An 18304-nucleotide genomic window follows, 5' to 3' on the forward strand; every position below is an offset into this window, starting at 1 on the left:
AATGAAAGCTGTGCTAAGAGGAAAACTCATAGCGCTGAGTGCCTGCAGAAAGAAACAGGAAAGAGCATATGTCAGCAGCTTGACAGCACACCTAAAAGCTCTAGAACAAAAAGAAGCAAACACACCCAGGAGGAGTAGAAGGCAGGAAATAATCAAACTCAGAGCTGAAATCAACCAAGTAGAAACAAAAAGGACCATAGAAAGAATCAACAGAACCAAAAGCTGGTTCTTTGAGAAAATCAACAAGATAGATAAACCCTTAGCCAGACTAACGAGAGGACACAGAGAGTGCGTCCAAATTAACAAAATCAGAAATGAAAAGGGAGACATAACTACAGATTCAGAGGAAATTCAAAAAATCATCAGATCTTACTATAAAAACCTATATTCAACAAAACTTGAAAATCTTCAGGAAATGGACAATTTCCTAGACAGATACCAGGTATCGAAGTTAAATCAGGAACAGATAAACCAGTTAAACAACCCCATAACTCCTAAGGAAATAGAAGCAGTCATTAAAGGTCTCCCAACCAAAAAGAGCCCAGGTCCAGACGGGTTTAGTGCAGAATTCTATCAAACCTTCATAGAAGACCTCATACCAATATTATCCAAACTATTCCACAAAATTGAAACAGATGGAGCCCTACCGAATTCCTTCTACGAAGCCACAATTACTCTTATACCTAAACCACACAAAGACACAACAAAGAAAGAGAACTTCAGACCAATTTCCCTTATGAATATCGACGCAAAAATACTCAATAAAATTCTGGCAAACCGAATTCAAGAGCACATCAAAACAATCATCCACCATGATCAAGTAGGCTTCATCCCAGGCATGCAGGGATGGTTTAATATACGGAAAACCATCAACGTGATCCATCATACAAACTGAAAGAACAGAACCACATGATCATTTCATTAGATGCTGAGAAAGCATTTGACAAAATTCAACACCCCTTCATGATAAAAGTCCTGGAAAGAATAGGAATGCAAGGCCCATACCTAAACATAGTAAAAGCCATATACAGCAAACCAGTTGCTAACATTAAACTAAATGGAGAGAAACTAGAAGCAATCCCACTAAAATCAGGGACTAGACAAGGCTGCCCACTCTCTCCCTACTTATTCAATATAGTTCTTGAAGTTCTAGCCAGAGCAATCAGACAACAAAAGGAGATCAAGGGGATACAGATCGGAAAAGAAGAAGTCAAAATATCGCTATTTGCAGATGACATGATAGTATATTTAAGTGATCCCAAAAGTTCCACCAGAGAACTACTAAAGCTGATAAACAACTTCAGCAGAGTGGCTGGGTATAAAATTAACTCAAATAAATCAGTTGCCTTCCTCTATACAAAAGAGAAACAAGCCGAGAAAGAAATTAGGGAAACGACACCCTTCATAATAGACCCAAATAATATAAAGTACCTCGGTGTGACTTTAACCAAGCAAGTAAAATATCTGTACAATAAGAACTTCAAGACACTGAGGAAAGAAATTGAAGAAGACCTCAGAAGATGGAAAGATCTCCCATGCTCATGGATTGGCAGGATTAATATAGTAAAAATGGCCATTTTACCAAAAGCAATCTACAGATTCAATGCAATCCCCATCAAAATACCAATCCAATTCTTCAAAGAGTTAGACAGAACAATTTGCAAATTCATCTGGAATAACAAAAAACCCAGGATAGCTAAAGCTATCCTCAACAATAAAAGGACTTCAGGGGGAATCACTATCCCTGAACTCAAGCAGTATTACAGAGCAATAGTGATAAAAACTGCATGGTATTGGTACAGAGACAGACAGACAGACCAATGGAATAGAATTGAAGACCCAGAAATGAACCCACACACCTATGGTCACTTGATTTTTGACAAAGGAGCCAAAACCATCCAATGGAAAAAAGATAGCATTTTCAGCAAATGGTGCTGGTTCAACTGGAGGTCAACATGTTGAAGAATGCAGATCGATCCATGCTTATCACCCTGTACAAAGCTTAAGTCCAAGTGGATCAAGGACCTCCACATCAAACCAGACACACTCAAACTAATAGAAGCAAAACTAGGGAAGCATCTGGAACACATGGGCACTGGAAAAAATTTCCTGAACAAAACACCAATGGCTTATGCTCTAAGATCAAGAATCGACAAATGGGATCTCATAAAACTGCAAAGCTTCTGTAAGGCAAAGGACACGGTGGTTAGGACAAAACGGCAACCAACAGATTGGGAAAAGATCTTTACCAATCCTACAACAGATAGAGTCCTTATATCCAAAATATACAAAGAACTCAAGAAGTTAGACAGCAGGGAAACAAATAACCCTATTAAAAAATGGGGTTCAGAGCTAAACAAAGAATTCACAGCTGAGGAATGCCGAATGGCTGAGAAACACCTAAAGAAATGTTCAACATCTTTAGTCATAAGGGAAATGCAAATCAAAACAACCCTGAGATTTCACCTCACACCAGTGAGAATGGCTAAGATCAAAGACTCAGGTGACAGCAGATGCTGGCGAGGATGTGGAGAAAGAGGAACACTCCTCCATTGTTGGTGGGATTGCAGACTGGTAAAACCATTCTGGAAATCAGTCTGGAGGTTCCTCAGAAAATTGGACATTGAACTGCCTGAGGATCCAGCTATACCTCTCTTGGGCATATACCCAAAAGATGCCTCAACATATAAAAGAGACACGTGCTCCACTATGTTCATCGCAGCCTTATTTATAATAGCCAGAAAATGGAAAGAACCCAGATGCCCTTCAACAGAGGAATGGATACAGAAAATGTGGTACATCTACACAATGGAATATTACTCAGCTATCAAAAACAACGAGTTTATGAAATTCGTAGGCAAATGGTTGGAACTGGAAAATATCATCCTGAGTGAGGTAACCCAATCACAGAAAGACATACATGGTATGCACTCATTGATAAGTGGCTTTTAGCCCAAATGCTTGAATTACCCTAGATCCCTAGAATAAACGAAACTCAAGACAGATGATCAAAATGTAAATGCTTCACTCCTTCTTTAAATGAGGAAAAAGAATACCCTTGGCAGGGAAGGGAGAGGCAAAGATTAAAACAGAGACTGAAGGAACACCCATTCAGAGCCTGCCCCACATGTGGCCCATACATATACAGCCACCCAATTAGACAAGATGGATGAAGCAAAGAAGTGCAGACCGACAGGAGCCGGATGTAGATCGCTCCTGAGAGACACAGCCAGAATACAGCAAATACAGAGGCGAATGCCAGCAGCAAACCACTGAACTGAGAATAGGTCCCCTGTTGAAGGAATCAGAGAAAGAACTGGAAGAGCTTGAAGGGGCTCGAGACCCCAAAAGTACAACAATGTCAAGCAACCAGAGCTTCCAGGGACTAAGCCACTACCTAAATACTATACATGGACTGACCCTGGACTCTGACCCCATAGGTAGCAATGAATATCCTAGTAAAGAGCACCAGTGGAAGGGGAAGCCCTGGGTCCTGCTAAGTCTGAACCCCCAGTGAACTAGACTATGGGGGGAGGGCGGCAATGGGGGGAGGGTTGGGAGGGGAACACCCATAAGGAAGGGGAGGGGGGAGGGGTATGTTTGCCCGGAAACCGGGAATGGGAATAACACTTGAAATGTATATAAGAAATACTCAAGTTAATAAAAAAAAAAAGAGTTGAACTTGTGACTGAGTCACTGCAGATTTAGGTAAAGTAAGCAAATAGCCTATAGAGCTGGGCACAACAGGCCCCCGGAAATCAGAACTCCTCCAGGTGAACAAAGCATTTTATAGGTTAAATTTGTTGTAAAAATCAGAGGTTGTTTCTTCACTCGATGTATTGATTATATCCAAGGGTAACAGAAGAAAAAAGTAAGTGCAAATGTAAGATTTTTCTTTACCTTCCTAGAATATTTCTTTTTTGATACTTTGGTCATTTGAGCAGTAAACCCCGAAGTCCTTTATCTCCTTGTTTACTGCCTCTGGATGCAGTCTTGATGACATTGTGCTTGAGAGAAGCACTGGTACCAAGAAAAGATGTTGCACTCTGAAATCCTGGGAGCAGAGAGGCACAATGTGAGGGAAAGAATCTCACAGCACAGGCTACATGGCTGAGGATAGAGTAGAGAAGTAGTAGGACGCTATTAAGCATGGCCATCTTTCTGACACACGAACAAGGCATAAAATGAAAGGCAGCAGCTGCACTTGTCCTATTGAAAAAGGGGATGAAAGTCCCTGTAATATTTTTCCGTACCGAAGGGAAGTTCATTGATCATCTTTCTTTGAGATCTGAAAGATCTCAGGATAAAAAGGAAAGTTGAAAGGACAAAGGAATCTAAAGAGACAAAATGAAGTGGTGAGCTAACATACTCAGGCTGGACTTGCATTTGTTTCGGATTCCTGGTGTGGAGATAAACCGCTGCTTGAGTTCCACTCCTGGGGTGTGTTAATTGCTTCAACATCGCTAAGTGCCATTTGGGCTGCAAGATTATAATTTCAAATTGCAAATCAGTGAAATTCGGTCCTCATATTCCAGATACATACAGGAATGCTTCGAGTAGTTACTCTGAAGTAAAGGGAATGAATAACTCAGTCTTTGCACTGAGCGAAGGTCACAATGTAGTAGATGGTTATTGAAAACATAAATGTTCGGCTGGAGAGATGGCTCAGCAGTTATGAGCATCGGCTGCTCTTCCAGAGGACGTGGGTTCAACTCCTAGAACCTACATAGTGGGTCAAACCTCTCTGTAACTCCAGTTCCAAGGGATGGATCCAAAGCTCTCTTTTGGCATCCACAGGCACCAAACACATGGTGCACAAATTTAAAAGCAGATAAAACATACATGTGAAAATATAATAATAAAATACATTTTAATTTATAAAGTTTTAAAAACATTAGTCTCTATCTAGTTTAAGGTTTATTTAGTTTTATTTTACGTTTAAGGATGTTTTGTATGCATTGTTTATCTGGGTGCCATGTGCATGCAATACCCATAAAGGCCAGAAGAGGGCAGGAGATCCTCTGGAACTAGCATAAAAGGTGGCTGTGAGCCCCAGCTGGGATTTGGGAACTGAACTTGGTTTTTCTGAGAAAGCAGCAACTACTCTTAACCAGTGAGCCAGCTCTCCATCTCTCTATCTTGTTTTAAAAGATAGTTTAAAAGGAGGAAGAGAACAGCACCAAGGAATGTGAACATAAGCTCAGAGTTCTATAATAGGGTGCACTGTGGTTGGGGAGGTGATGATTCACAGAGAAAACGTGCTACATCTGCAACTGGCAGCATCTTAATAGTCCTTGGTCCCCACATTTCTGATTGGTCAGGGCTCTGTGGCTGTATTGCAGTTGCCACCACTCTTAGCCTATTGATCAGATCCAACAAATTTGAGAAAGGGTTTTTTAAAAACTCTTTTCAGCTCAGCTGATTCAGAGACAAGATGGGAATTCTGTCAGAATACTCTTTATCTCAGACATTAGAGGAGAGAGCAACACCAAAGCATCCACAAACTCCAGTTTAGGCTTCTTGCCTCCAGCTGAACTAAACACAAATGTGAAAAATCGCTAGGAATCACAGTGTAGAGGTGTGTGGGCCCATGCCTTACCTTGTCCTGGAAAAGGAAAAATGTCCACTGTGGCAGGCCCTATGCTTTCTTTTTCCCCTCTCCACCAGGCAGGCTCTCAGTTGTGGGAGTAAAGAGTGAACATTTGGACATGTTGTCTAGTTAGGAAAGAAAGAATTCACTGGCGACTGGGTCCCTTTGGCTAGAATAATTATCTTTGAATTCCCTCTGCTTTGGAAGAAATCCAAATGTCTATCAGGCAGCTCAAGGTCAAGGTCTGCAAGAATCTTTTCCTTCTGAAGAGTGCAGAAAAACAAAGTGGAAAGAAAAAAATTACAAACAAAAGACTATTCTCTGAGGGCCTTTTGTTGTTGTTGTTTGTTTTGGGTGTTCTAGCACCCCAGATCCAGCTCTCTCATTTACCATGTATTTTGGGGTTGGGAAAATGTTGAGGTTGGCTGAATAAGATGATTTCTGGCAAACCTGTTAAACAAAAGAAAAAAATTTTATGGCTCTGGTGGCTAACCCTCTGTTATCAGGAAGAGAAAGAAAACACATGCTTTAAAGGTTCCTCAATGGATATTCTAGGCCAGCCTTGGGACTAAGGGAAACCCGTCTCCAACCTAGTGTGTGGCATCTAAGAGCTGGATAATTGACTGAGTACAATTCTGTTTCTCAGGGCCTGCTCTATTGACCTCTCCCCTGGAAGTTCTTGTGCTATAATTCTATTTCTAGAATCCTGAAGCTTGTGACTGCAGGCAAAAGCCTGATGTTACAGCAGTCCATCCATCCTACCACACGCACCAAACAAGCCAAAGATCAAGATCAGCAGCAACATGCTGGGCCAGAAAGGGCAATAGCAAACAGGCAAAAGATCCAGAGGTCTCGTTGCCTAACCAAGGACACAGAAGCAGAACAGCAAAATCAAACCAACTTTACTCATTCCCTTTGTACTGGCTCTGGACACAACTAGCCTGCTCTCCCCACCCACCTCTCTTAACTTATCACCACCTCATACTTGATGGAACATTTTCTACAGGTAGTATTTGACTTGGCTGAACACTTTACTATTGCTTTGTAGCAACAATGTGATAGCCAAGAACAAAAAAATAAAAGTATAAAGCGCCAGAGATGTTATCACCGCTTACAAGGTGAAAGGGCCTCAAAACTAAGGAATTCCACAAGACCAGATGCCATCTTTTTATCATAAATTTAGTGGATTAATGGTAGCAAAAATGGAATCTCAGGTCTGTTCCTTTGTTCCCTTCCCCTGATAATAGTTTATTTTCCTCCCCTGATTTATGGGACTATGCAATTAAATAAACGAACATACAAAAAAAGCATATGAAAGCAATAAAATACCAATTATATTTATACCATAATAAACAGAAAATATATTTTGGAACAGTGTAGAAATTGAATGCTTAGTAATATGCGCAAGTACTCTACACATACTGTGCTTCTTTGGAATCACACAAACACATACACACACATGCACCTGAGTATTTTCAACAGCAGAATAGTTGGCTGCACTGTATAAATACAAAAGAAACACGGCAGGGAAAGGAACTGTTGCTTTACTAACGACATAGGTGAGTCTCCCAACTAAATTCCTGAAACAGAAGAAGATATGTGCTGTTTACATAAAGTTTTGAACTATCAATGGTGTTTCCTATGTTTGAAGCACAGGTAACGACTTTTGTAAAGAAGGAAGGTTAGAATGGTTGGGGGGGGACATAATGGGACTTTTGGCAGCTGGTAATGTCCTATTTGTTAACCTGTGAAGCATTTAAACAGGTGCACCTACTTTGTGAAACCTCACACAAAAGTCTCATTGACATCCCTGGATTTGTGTTTTACTTTAATAAATAGGTTTCTTATCGTGGTTCATGATTTAGTTAAAGTAAAATATCAAAATATTTTGTTGTACACATCAAAATATTGCTGACACCATCACCATGCCTTACTGAGAAACTTACTTTACCTCAGTTTTCTTCTCTTAGCTCTAGGCTCCCACGTTGCTTCAACTTGTGTTTCACCCATACGTGAACCATAGTTCCACGTATTTTTTGAACTATATGTCAAATGAGCCATTAGATTACTTTTCTTTTCTTTTCTTTTCTTTTAGATGCAACATGTAGCATTAAAAATGGCAGGTGTAAGCAGTTTTGTAAAAACAGCCCTGATAACAAGATAATTTGTTCCTGCACTGAGGGATACCAACTTGCAGAAGACCAGAAGTCCTGTGAACCAGCAGGTCAAAATCTAAATTAGTTCTTTAAAGAAAATCTGCATTTGAATCTTTAGTATTTAAACTATATTATTTTAGTCTTTTTCAAAATGATTTATTTATTTTCATTTTATGAGTCTCTTGCGTGCATGTATTTTTATGCCATGTGTGTGCAATGCTTGTGGAAGTAAAAAGACGATATCAGATCCCCTCAAACTGGAGATAGAGGTTTAGTGAGCTAATGTGTAGGTGCTCACTAACCCACCATAACTCCAGTTATAACCCACGTTCAGACCCTCTGCCCCCTTATTCCTTATTTCAATACTTGCTTGCATCAGCTCCCTTTTGAAATTGCACAAAAGATTAGCATCTTGAAAAAGCAAATTAATTTTCCAAATGTCACCATCATTTCACACTTTAATAATTATATACAGCCTGAATTCATTTCTGGGTCCATGATTTTTTTCTGCATTATATTTCTATATTATAAATAAATGGATTGCTGTGATCTTTATGTGCAATATTTGACATTCAGTAGATCAAGTCAATAATACATTGCCATACTATAAGAGACATAAAAATACTAGTAAAAATAAAAGATACGAAATGTTAAGCATAGGTCTGTTGGAGCCTAGCTACTTCAGTCTATGAAAATTACTTCCTGACTTGCGTCATAAACTGAGTCTCTGTACTTGCTGTCAGAGTGGATCCAGCCACTGCTTCTACTTTTTGAGACTGATCTATACAGTCTTTACATTAAAGGGGAAGGCAATGTTTCACAGCTGTGTGAGCGTGCCACTGTGTTGACACCTAATTACGGTATTTAGAGCATCTCCACACTCATTGCTTACCTCTGAAATCAGTTTTGATTCAGAGAGAGGGAGATAAGCTTTGTAAGAATAACAGAAGGGAAATGAAGCACTTAGTATGCAAGCATGAGGACCTGAGTTCAGATACACAGTATCTAAAAGTCCAGCACGGAAGGCGAAGGGGAAGACAGGACCAGCCAGAAATGGTGAGCTCCAGGTTCTATGAGAGATCCAGTTTCAAAAAAGGAATTTGGAGAACAGAGAAATAAATGAAGATGTTTGATGTTAACCCCCGGCTTTCACTCATGCAAACATGGACACTCACATCAGCACATATGTGTGCCCACACCCATATAGCATACTTCCAAATAAAATATACGCACACTTTTAAAGCAAGCGAAACATAGTTTCTCTTATATTTCCAAAGGCAGACCTTTTATTAGATTGGTACATTAAATTATGAACCATTCCCCCTGTAACTGTGGGTTTGATACCTATCTCAGCAATGTACCAGGCAGAGGAAATTAAAGAAAGGGCCAGAATACAAAAGCGCATCTGCTACAAACAAAATGAAGAGTGTCCGGTGCTTCGCCTTCTGCCTGCTTCTTCACATGCACTGACTTACCTGTTTCTTGCCTTAGAAGTGTGTGTGTGTGTGTGTGTGTGTGTGTGTGTGTGTGTGTGTGTGTGTGCATGCGTGTGTACGTGCGCGCACACGCATGCACACCTAACATTTAAAAAGCTAACTTCTCATGAAGGCAGCTGGCACAGAAGCTTAGTCCTTAAAAGTTCTTCTATGTTCTAAGAGAGACAAAATTGAAAAGCACCTCCAACTATTAAGGAGCTCTATTTGAATGTAGCCTTAGCTTTAGTAGAGGAACTGGGTCAAACCGAAATAAACTGTCCTGCCTTTTGAAAGATAACAGTCCCTTTTTATGCCATTGTTGATCCTGTATATTTATGCAGAAATATTTTGAACTAATTTCCTACTTTTTTGGCCACAAGCTGCCTTCATGATACTTAGCCACAGCTGGTTGCTATAGATATGTCTCGTACATGGAACATATCTAAGAGGAGAGTAAAATGTGAAAATGAAGTGTGAGATGACTTGGGCTACAAATTTCCATTTTGGTGGTCCCCCGTGTATCAGTAGATAATTTGTTGGGAAATAAATCAAATGGGGCAGGATGGTGGGGAAACGTGGCCGGATCCAAGTAAATATGGATTTGGTAAACATACTAGTAAGCTGTGTGGAAAACTTTTGACAAATATACAGTTGAATCACAAAGATTTCCCTTCAACACTTACATGTTGGACCCTCTAGCGCATAAATAGTCTACAAAAGCTCCCGTCAATAGCAAGTAATCGCAGCCTTTGCCTTCTCCTAAAAGGAAAGTTCCATGGCATCCCTTCTTGATCTCCATCCAGGGTAAGGGAACTTTGAAGTAAGACTTTAATTAAGAAACTAGATAGAAAGGAATTCTGTTTTTAAATATACATAATAAATTTTAATTCAGAACACCTATTTTATTTCTATGAAGATGATGGATTTCAGAGCCAAATGTTTCCCATGGAAGCTTTGAAAACTTTACATGAAAATACTGCAGTTGGCCTTTTAGTTTGAAACTATATTCTTTTTTCTTTCTTTTAACATCAACAGACCATCTTCTCCAAAGTGACAGCAATGAATGAAGTTCATTCTCAATTATTGTAATGCATTTATATATGCCACTGTCAAATGTCAGAATATTCCCTTTTTTTCTATTTTTGTAGTTCCATTCCCATGTGGAAGAGTTTCTGTTGCCTACAATTCTAAAAAGATCACCCGTGCTGAGACTGTTTTTTCTAATACCGACTATGGAAATTCCACTGAATTAATCCTGGATGACATCACCAACAGCACCATTCTTGATAACCTCACTGAAAATAGTGAACCAATTAATGACTTCACTCGAGTTGTTGGTGGAGAAAATGCGAAACCAGGTCAAATCCCTTGGCAGGTACTCTATTTTGATAGTCCATCTAAAGACTGGAACTCGGATGGGAGAAGAAAGGCCAGCTGCGGGACAGGGCTGGGATATTAGAAAGACCTGTGGGCATTGTGAGAAGTGTTTAGGTAAATTTCATCACTCAGCAAAATACAATCCTTTACTGGTAAGCATATGGTGAAAGGCAAGTCCAGCGACAGCTAGCAGACAATGTTCAAAAGAACTCGATATTAAACGAATAGCACAGTAGAATTACAAACATCTTGTTACCAATATGAATGCCAGTAAATGAGGTCACACACACACACACACACACACACACACACACACACACACGTACACACACACACGTACACACACACACACACACACACACACACACACACACACACTGAGACTCACTGTACACCGTCAGCCCCTAAGAAAATCAATGAGTCAGATGATTTTTAGGCACAGACTGATGGAGATAAAGAAAAGGACTCATGTGGAAAGGATTAAGGCAAAAACATTTCTTAAAGTAGGCACAGGGGCTCTGATCTACTGCCACATTTCGCCAAGCCTGGCAGTATGTTCAGATTGCTAGGAATTTGTTAGATAGACAGTCGTACACTCTACCTCAATCTCTCTGATTTGACCCACTAGAGAGAAAGACAGGCCCTGCAATCTGGGTTCCAGGAAGCCCTGGAGATCATTCTGATAGACACCATAGTTTGAAAGTCCACTGTGCTAAAGGAAGCACACAGAAACCGGCCTCCAAAATGCTAAATAATGGAGTCAATCTACAGAGTCCAAGTGTGTTCGCCACAGAAACTGCATATACAGTATTACTTGTGCATATTGTTTTAACTAAGAGTTAGATTAGGAGCAAAACCCAGGCTTTAACTATATATGTAACCAAAGCCATGATTCCATCTGTGAGGAAAAACAGACCGCATCTTACTTCAATGAAAGCAGCCAGTCCAGACCTTACATAAAATTGGGCGGTCCAATAAGGCAATCAGCACACATGGCTACTTAACTGGATAAAAAGTTACAAAAAAATCCAGTTCCTCTGTCACTTTTGCCACACTTCCATGGAATAATGGCTACATGTGGTCCGGTTACTATTTTACTGGACAAGGCAGGTATTAAAAAAATTTTCCATCATTACATGTATTTCTGGTTTAGTCTACCTTAAAATTCCTTGGGTTATAATTATACTTTAGTAGTGATTTCAATGATTCTTCACACTAAAATATTTTCTCTAATAAAGTATGAACTTCTGATAGCTTAGATGATACTGCAATCTTCAAATTAGCTACAATTTAAGGAGGTCAGGTAGATGTTTGTGTCTAAATTTCCCATTTAACTCCACTAGAACTTTCTGAAGCTGGCTATGGATCCGAGCTGTGGTCCTATTGAGAAGTCTTCAAAATGTCTGCTACATTTTATAATACAGTACATGGCAGATATCAAACATGTATTTGGGGATTGAGGAAACTCATATAGACACCAAACATGTAGATGGTAAAATACACTGTATACATTTATGTAACCTCTAGCCGCTTCCCTTATCCCCTCCCATCCTTTCCTTTGTTCTAACATCTTTATTGTTCTTCACTCTTCTTGGTCAAACAAACCCTCTCCAGTGATCTTTCTTTAAACAATCTCTCTTGGGTAATGACACGATAATGATTTCATTCTATTGGACATCAGTGTAGCTAATTCTAATTTTGCTTGTTTTCTTTTCTTTTTTGTATTCTCATGTATTTTTGTTCCTTCTATCCCTAACATGCATGGACAAGATGGTTTACATTAGTTTCCTTTTTTTTTTTTTACTTTTCTTTTTTTCTCTTTTTTATTAACTTGAGTATTTCTTATATACATTTCGAGTGTTATTCCCTTTCCCGGTTTCCGGGCAAACATCCCCCTCCCCCCTCCCCTTCCTTATGGGTGTTCCCCTCCCAACCCTCCCCCCATTGCCGCCCTCCCCCCATAGACTAGTTCACTGTGGGTTCACTCTTAGCAGGACCCAGGGCTTCCCCTTCCACTGGTGCTCTTACTAGGATATTCATTACTACCTATGGGGTCAGAGTCCAGGGTCAGTCCATGTATAGTCTTTAGGTAGTGGCTTAGTCCCTGGAAGCTCTGGTTGCTTGGCATTGTTGTACATATGGGGTCTCGAGCCCCTTCAAGCTCTTCCAGTTCTTTCTCTGATTCCTTCAATAGGGGACCTATTCTCAGTTCAATGGTTTGCTGCTGGCATTCGCCTCTGTATTTGCTGTATTCTGGCTGTGTCTCTCAGGAGCAATCTACATCCGGCACCTGTCGGTCTGCACTTCTTTGCTTCATCCATCTTGTCTAATTGGGTGGCTGTATATGTATGGGCCAAATGTGGGACAGGCTCTGAATGGGTGTTCCTTCAGTCTCTGTTTTAATCTTTGCCTCTCCCTTCCCTGCCAAGGGTATTCTTTTTCCTCATTTAAAGAAGGAGTGAAGCATTCGCATTTTGATCATCCGTCTTGAGTTTCGTTTGTTCTAGGGATCTAGGGTAATTCAAGCATTTGGGCTAATAGCCACTTATCAATGAGTGCATACCATGTATGTCTTTCTGTGATTGGGTTAGCTCACTCAGGATGATATTTTCCAGTTCCAACCATTTGCCTACGAATTTCATAAACTCGTTGTTTTTCATAGCTGAGTAATATTCCATTGTGGAGATGTACCACATTTTCTGTATCCATTCCCCTGTTGAAGGGCATCTGGGTTCTTTCCATTTTCTGGCTATTATAAATAAGGCTGCGATGAATATAGTGGAGCACGTGTCTCTTTTATATGTTGAGGCATCTTTTGGGTATATGCCCAAGAGAGGTATAGCTGGATCCTCAGGCAGTTCAATGTCCAATTTTCTGAGGAATCTCCAGACTGATTTCCAGAATGGTTTTACCAGTCTGCAATCCCACCAACAATGGAGGAGTGTTCCTCTTTCTCCACATCCTCGCCAGCATCTGCTGTCACCTGAGTTTTTGATCTTAGCCAATCGCACTGGTGTGAGGTGAAATCTCAGGGTTGTTTTGATTTGCATTTCCCTTATGACTAAAGATGTTGAACATTTCTTTAGGTGTTTCTCAGCCATTCGGCATTCCTCAGCTGTGAATTCTTTGTTTAGCTCTGAACCCCATTTTTTAATAGGGTTATTTGTTTCCCTGCGGTCTAACTTCTTGAGTTCTTTGTATATTTTGGATATAAGGCCTCTATCTGTTGTAGGATTGGTAAAGATCTTTTCCGAATCTGTGGGTTGCCGTTTTGTCCTAACCACAGTGTCCTTTCCCTTACAGAAGCTTTGCAGTTTTATGAGATCCCATTTGTCGATTCTTGATCTTAGAGCGTAAGCCATTGGTGTTTTGTTCAGGAAATTTTTTCCAGTGCCCATGTGTTCCAGATGCTTCCCTAGTTTTTCTTCTATTAGTTTGAGTGTGTCTGGTTTGATGTGGAGGTCCTTGATCCACTTGGACTTAAGCTTTGTACAGGGTGATAAGCATGGATCGATCTGCATTCTTCTACATGTTGCCCTCCAGTTGAACCAGCACCATTTGCTGAAAATGCTATCTTTTTTCCATTGGATGGTTTTGGCTCCTTTGTCAAAAATCAAGTGACCATAGGTGTGTGGGTTCATTTCTGGGTCTTCAATTCTATTCCATTGGTCTATCTGTCTGTCTCTGTACCAATACCATGCAGTTTTTATCACTATTGCTCTGTAATACTGCTTGAGTTCAGGGATAGTGATTCCCCCTGAAGTCCTTTTTTTTTTTTTTGATTGTTAATATTTTTTTTATTTTATTTTTTTTTATTATCTTGAGTATTTCTTATATACATTTCAAGTGTTATTCCCTTTCCCGGTTTCCGGACAGACATCACCCTCCCCCCTCCCCTTCCTTGTGGGTGTTCCCCTCCCAAACCTCCCCCCATTGCCACCCTCCCCGCATAGTCTAGTTCACTGGGGGTTCAGTCTTAGCAGGACCCAGGGCTTCCCCTTCCACTGGTGCTCTTACTAGGATATTCATTGCTACCTATGGGGACAGAGTCCAGGGTCAGTCCATGTATAGTCTTTAGGTAGTGGCTTAGTCCCTGGAAGCTCTGGTTGCTTGGCATTGTTGTATTTTGGGGGTCTCGAGCCCCTTCAAGCTCTTCCAGTTCTTTCTCTGATTCCTTCAATAGGGGACTTATTCTCAGTTCAGTGGTTTGCTGCTGGCATTCGCCTCTGTATTTGCTGTATTCTGGCTGTGTCTCTCAGGAGCGATCTACATCCGGCTCCTGTCGGTCTGCACTTCTTTGCTTCATCCATCTTGTCTAATTGGGTGGCTGTATATGTATGGGCCAAATGTGGGACAGGCTCTGAATGGGTGTTCCTTCAGTCTCTGTTTTAATCTTTGCCTCTCCCTTCCCTGCCAAGGGTATTCTTTTTCCTCATTTAAAGAAGGAGTGAAGCATTCACATTTTGATCATCCGTCTTGAGTTTCGTTTGTTCTAGGGATCTAGGGTAATTCAAGCATTTGGGCTAATAGCCACTTATCAATGAGTGCATACCATGTATGTCTTTCTGTGATTGGGTTAGCTCACTCAGGATGATATTTTCCAGTTCCAACCATTTGCCTACGAATTTCATAAACTCGTTGTTTTTCATAGCTGAGTAATATTCCATTGTGGAGATGTACCACATTTTCTGTATCCATTCCCCTGTTGAAGGGCATCTGGGTTCTTTCCATTTTCTGGCTATTATAAATAAGGCTGCGATGAACATAGTGGAGCACGTGTCTCTTTTATATGTTGAGGCATCTTTTGGGTATATGCCCAAGAGAGGTATAGCTGGATCCTCAGGCAGTTCAATGTCCAATTTTCTGAGGAATCTCCAGACTGATTTCCAGAATGGTTTTACCAGTCTGCAATCCCACCAACAATGGAGGAGTGTTCCTCTTTCTCCACATCCTCGCCAGCATCTGCTGTCACCTGAGTTTTTGATCTTAGCCAATCGCACTGGTGTGAGGTGAAATCTCAGGGTTGTTTTGATTTGCATTTCCCTTATGACTAAAGATGTTGAACATTTCTTTAGGTGTTTCTCAGCCATTCGGCATTCCTCAGCTGTGAATTCTTTGTTTAGCTCTGAACCCCATTTTTTAATAGGGTTATTTGTTTCCCTGCGGTCTAACTTCTTGAGTTCTTTGTATATTTTGGATATAAGGCCTCTATCTGTTGTAGGATTGGTAAAGATCTTTTCCGAATCTGTGGGTTGCCGTTTTGTCCTAACCACAGTGTCCTTTCCCTTACAGAAGCTTTGCAGTTTTATGAGATCCCATTTGTCGATTCTTGATCTTAGAGCGTAAGCCATTGGTGTTTTGTTCAGGAAATTTTTTCCAGTGCCCATGTGTTCCAGATGCTTCCCTAGTTTTTCTTCTATTAGTTTGAGTGTGTCTGGTTTGATGTGGAGGTCCTTGATCCACTTGGACTTAAGCTTTGTACAGGGTGATAAGCATGGATCGATCTGCATTCTTCTACATGTTGCCCTCCAGTTGAACCAGCACCATTTGCTGAAAATGGTATCTTTTTTCCATTGGATGGTTTTGGCTCCTTTGTCAAAAATCAAGTGACCATAGGTGTGTGCGTTCATTTCTGGGTCTTCAATTCTATTCCATTGGTCTATCTGTCTGTCTCTGTACCAATACCATGCAGTTTTTATCACTATTGCTCTGTAATACTGCTTGAGTTCAGGGATAGTGATTCCCCCTGAAGTCCTTTTATTGTTGAGGATAGCTTTAGCTATCCTGGGTTTTTCGTTATTCCAGATGAATTTGCAAATTGTTCTGTCTAACTCTTTGAAGAATTGGATTGGTATTTTGATGGGGATTGCATTGAATCTGTAGATTGCTTTTGGTAAAATGGCCATTTTTACTATATTAATCCTGCCAATCCATGAGCATGGGAGATCTTTCCATCTTCTGAGGTCTTCTTCAATTTCTTTCCTCAGTGTCTTGAAGTTCTTATTGTATAGATCTTTTACTTGCTTGGTTAAAGTCACACCGAGGAACGTTATATTATTTGGGTCTATTATGAAGGGTGTCGTTTCCCTAATTTCTTTCTCGGCTTGTTTCTCTTTTGTATAGAGGAAGGCAACTGATTTATTTGAGTTAATTTTATACCCAGCCACTTTGCTGAAGTTGTTAATCAGCTTTAGTAGTTCTCTGGTGGAACTTTTGGGATCACTTAAATATACTATCATGTCATCTGCAAATAGTGATATTTTGACCTCTTCTTTTCCGATCTGTATCCCCTTGATCTCCTTTTGTTGTCTGATTGCTCTGGCTAGAACTTCAAGAACTATATTGAATAAGTAGGGAGAGAGTGGGCAGCCTTGTCTAGTCCCTGATTTTAGTGGGATTGCTTCAAGTTTCTCTCCATTTAGTTTAATGTTAGCAACTGGTTTGCTGTATATGGCTTTTACTATGTTTAGGTATGGGCCTTGAATTCCTATTCTTTCCAGGACTTTTATCATGAAGGGGTGTTGAATTTTGTCAAATGCTTTCTCAGCATCTAATGAAATGATCATGTGGTTCTGTTCTTTCAGTTTGTTTATATAATGGATCACGTTGATGGTTTTCCGTATATTAAACCATCCCTGCATGCCTGGGATGAAGCCTACTTGATCATGGTGGATGATTGTTTTGATGTGCTCTTGAATTCGGTTTGCCAGAATTTTATTGAGTATTTTTGCGTCGATATTCATAAGGGAAATTGGTCTGAAGTTCTCTTTCTTTGTTGTGTCTTTGTGTGGTTTAGGTATAAGAGTAATTATGGCTTCGTAGAAGGAATTCGGTAGGGCTCCATCTGTTTCAATTTTGTGGAATAGTTTGGATAATATTGGTATGAGGTCTTCTATGAAGGTTTGATAGAATTCTGCACTAAACCCGTCTGGACCTGGACTGTTTTTGGTTGGGAGACCTTTAATGACTGCTTCTATTTCCTTAGGAGTTATGGGGTTGTTTAACTGGTTTATCTTTTCCTGATTTAACTTCGATACCTGGTATCTGTCTAGGAAATTGTCCATTTCCTGAAGATTTTCAAATTTTGTTGAATATAGGTTTTTATAGTAAGATCTGATGATTTTTTGAATTTCCTCTGAATCTGTAGTTATGTCTCCCTTTTCATTTCTGATTTTGTTAATTTGGACGCACTCTCTGTGTCCTCTCGTTAGTCTGGCTAAGGGTTTATCTATCTTGTTGATTTTCTCAAAGAACCAACTTTTGGTTCTGTTGATTCTTTTTATGGTCCTTTTTGTTTCTACTTGGTTGATTTCAGCTCTGAGTTTGATTATTTCCTGCCTTCTGCTCCTCCTGGGTGTATTTGCTTCTTTTTGTTCTAGAGCTTTTAGGTGTGCTGTCAAGCTGCTGACATATGCTCTTTCCTGTTTCTTTCTGCAGGCACTCAGCGCTATGAATTTTCCTCTTAGCACAGCTTTCATTGTGTCCCATAAGTTTGAGTATGTTGTATCTTCATTTTCATTAAATTCTAAAAAGTTTTTAATTTCTTTCTGTATTTCTTCCTTGTCCAGGTTATCATTGAGTAGAGCATTGTTCAATTTCCACGTATATGTGGGCATTCTTCCCTTATTGTTATTGAAGACCAGTTTTAGGCCGTGGTGGTCCGATAGCACGCATGGGATTATTTCTATCTTTCTGTCCCTGTTGAG

The 18304-nt window shown here is 40.1% G+C and overlaps 1 protein-coding gene across 1 annotated transcript in view; it reads left to right on the top strand.

Annotated features, from left to right (window-relative positions):
- F9 (coagulation factor IX) overlaps positions 1 to 18304 on the top strand; it is a 44502-nt gene that overhangs the window by 13379 nt on the left and 12819 nt on the right. Inside the window, exons 5-6 of the mRNA NM_031540.1 lie at positions 7686 to 7814; positions 10370 to 10596. Coding sequence (NP_113728.1) covers positions 7686 to 7814; positions 10370 to 10596 — 356 coding nt within the window. The remainder of the gene's footprint in view (positions 1 to 7685; positions 7815 to 10369; positions 10597 to 18304) is intronic.

Source organism: Rattus norvegicus, chromosome X (genome assembly GCF_036323735.1).
Source record: "Rattus norvegicus strain BN/NHsdMcwi chromosome X, GRCr8, whole genome shotgun sequence".
Taxonomy (NCBI): Eukaryota; Metazoa; Chordata; class Mammalia; order Rodentia; family Muridae; genus Rattus; species Rattus norvegicus.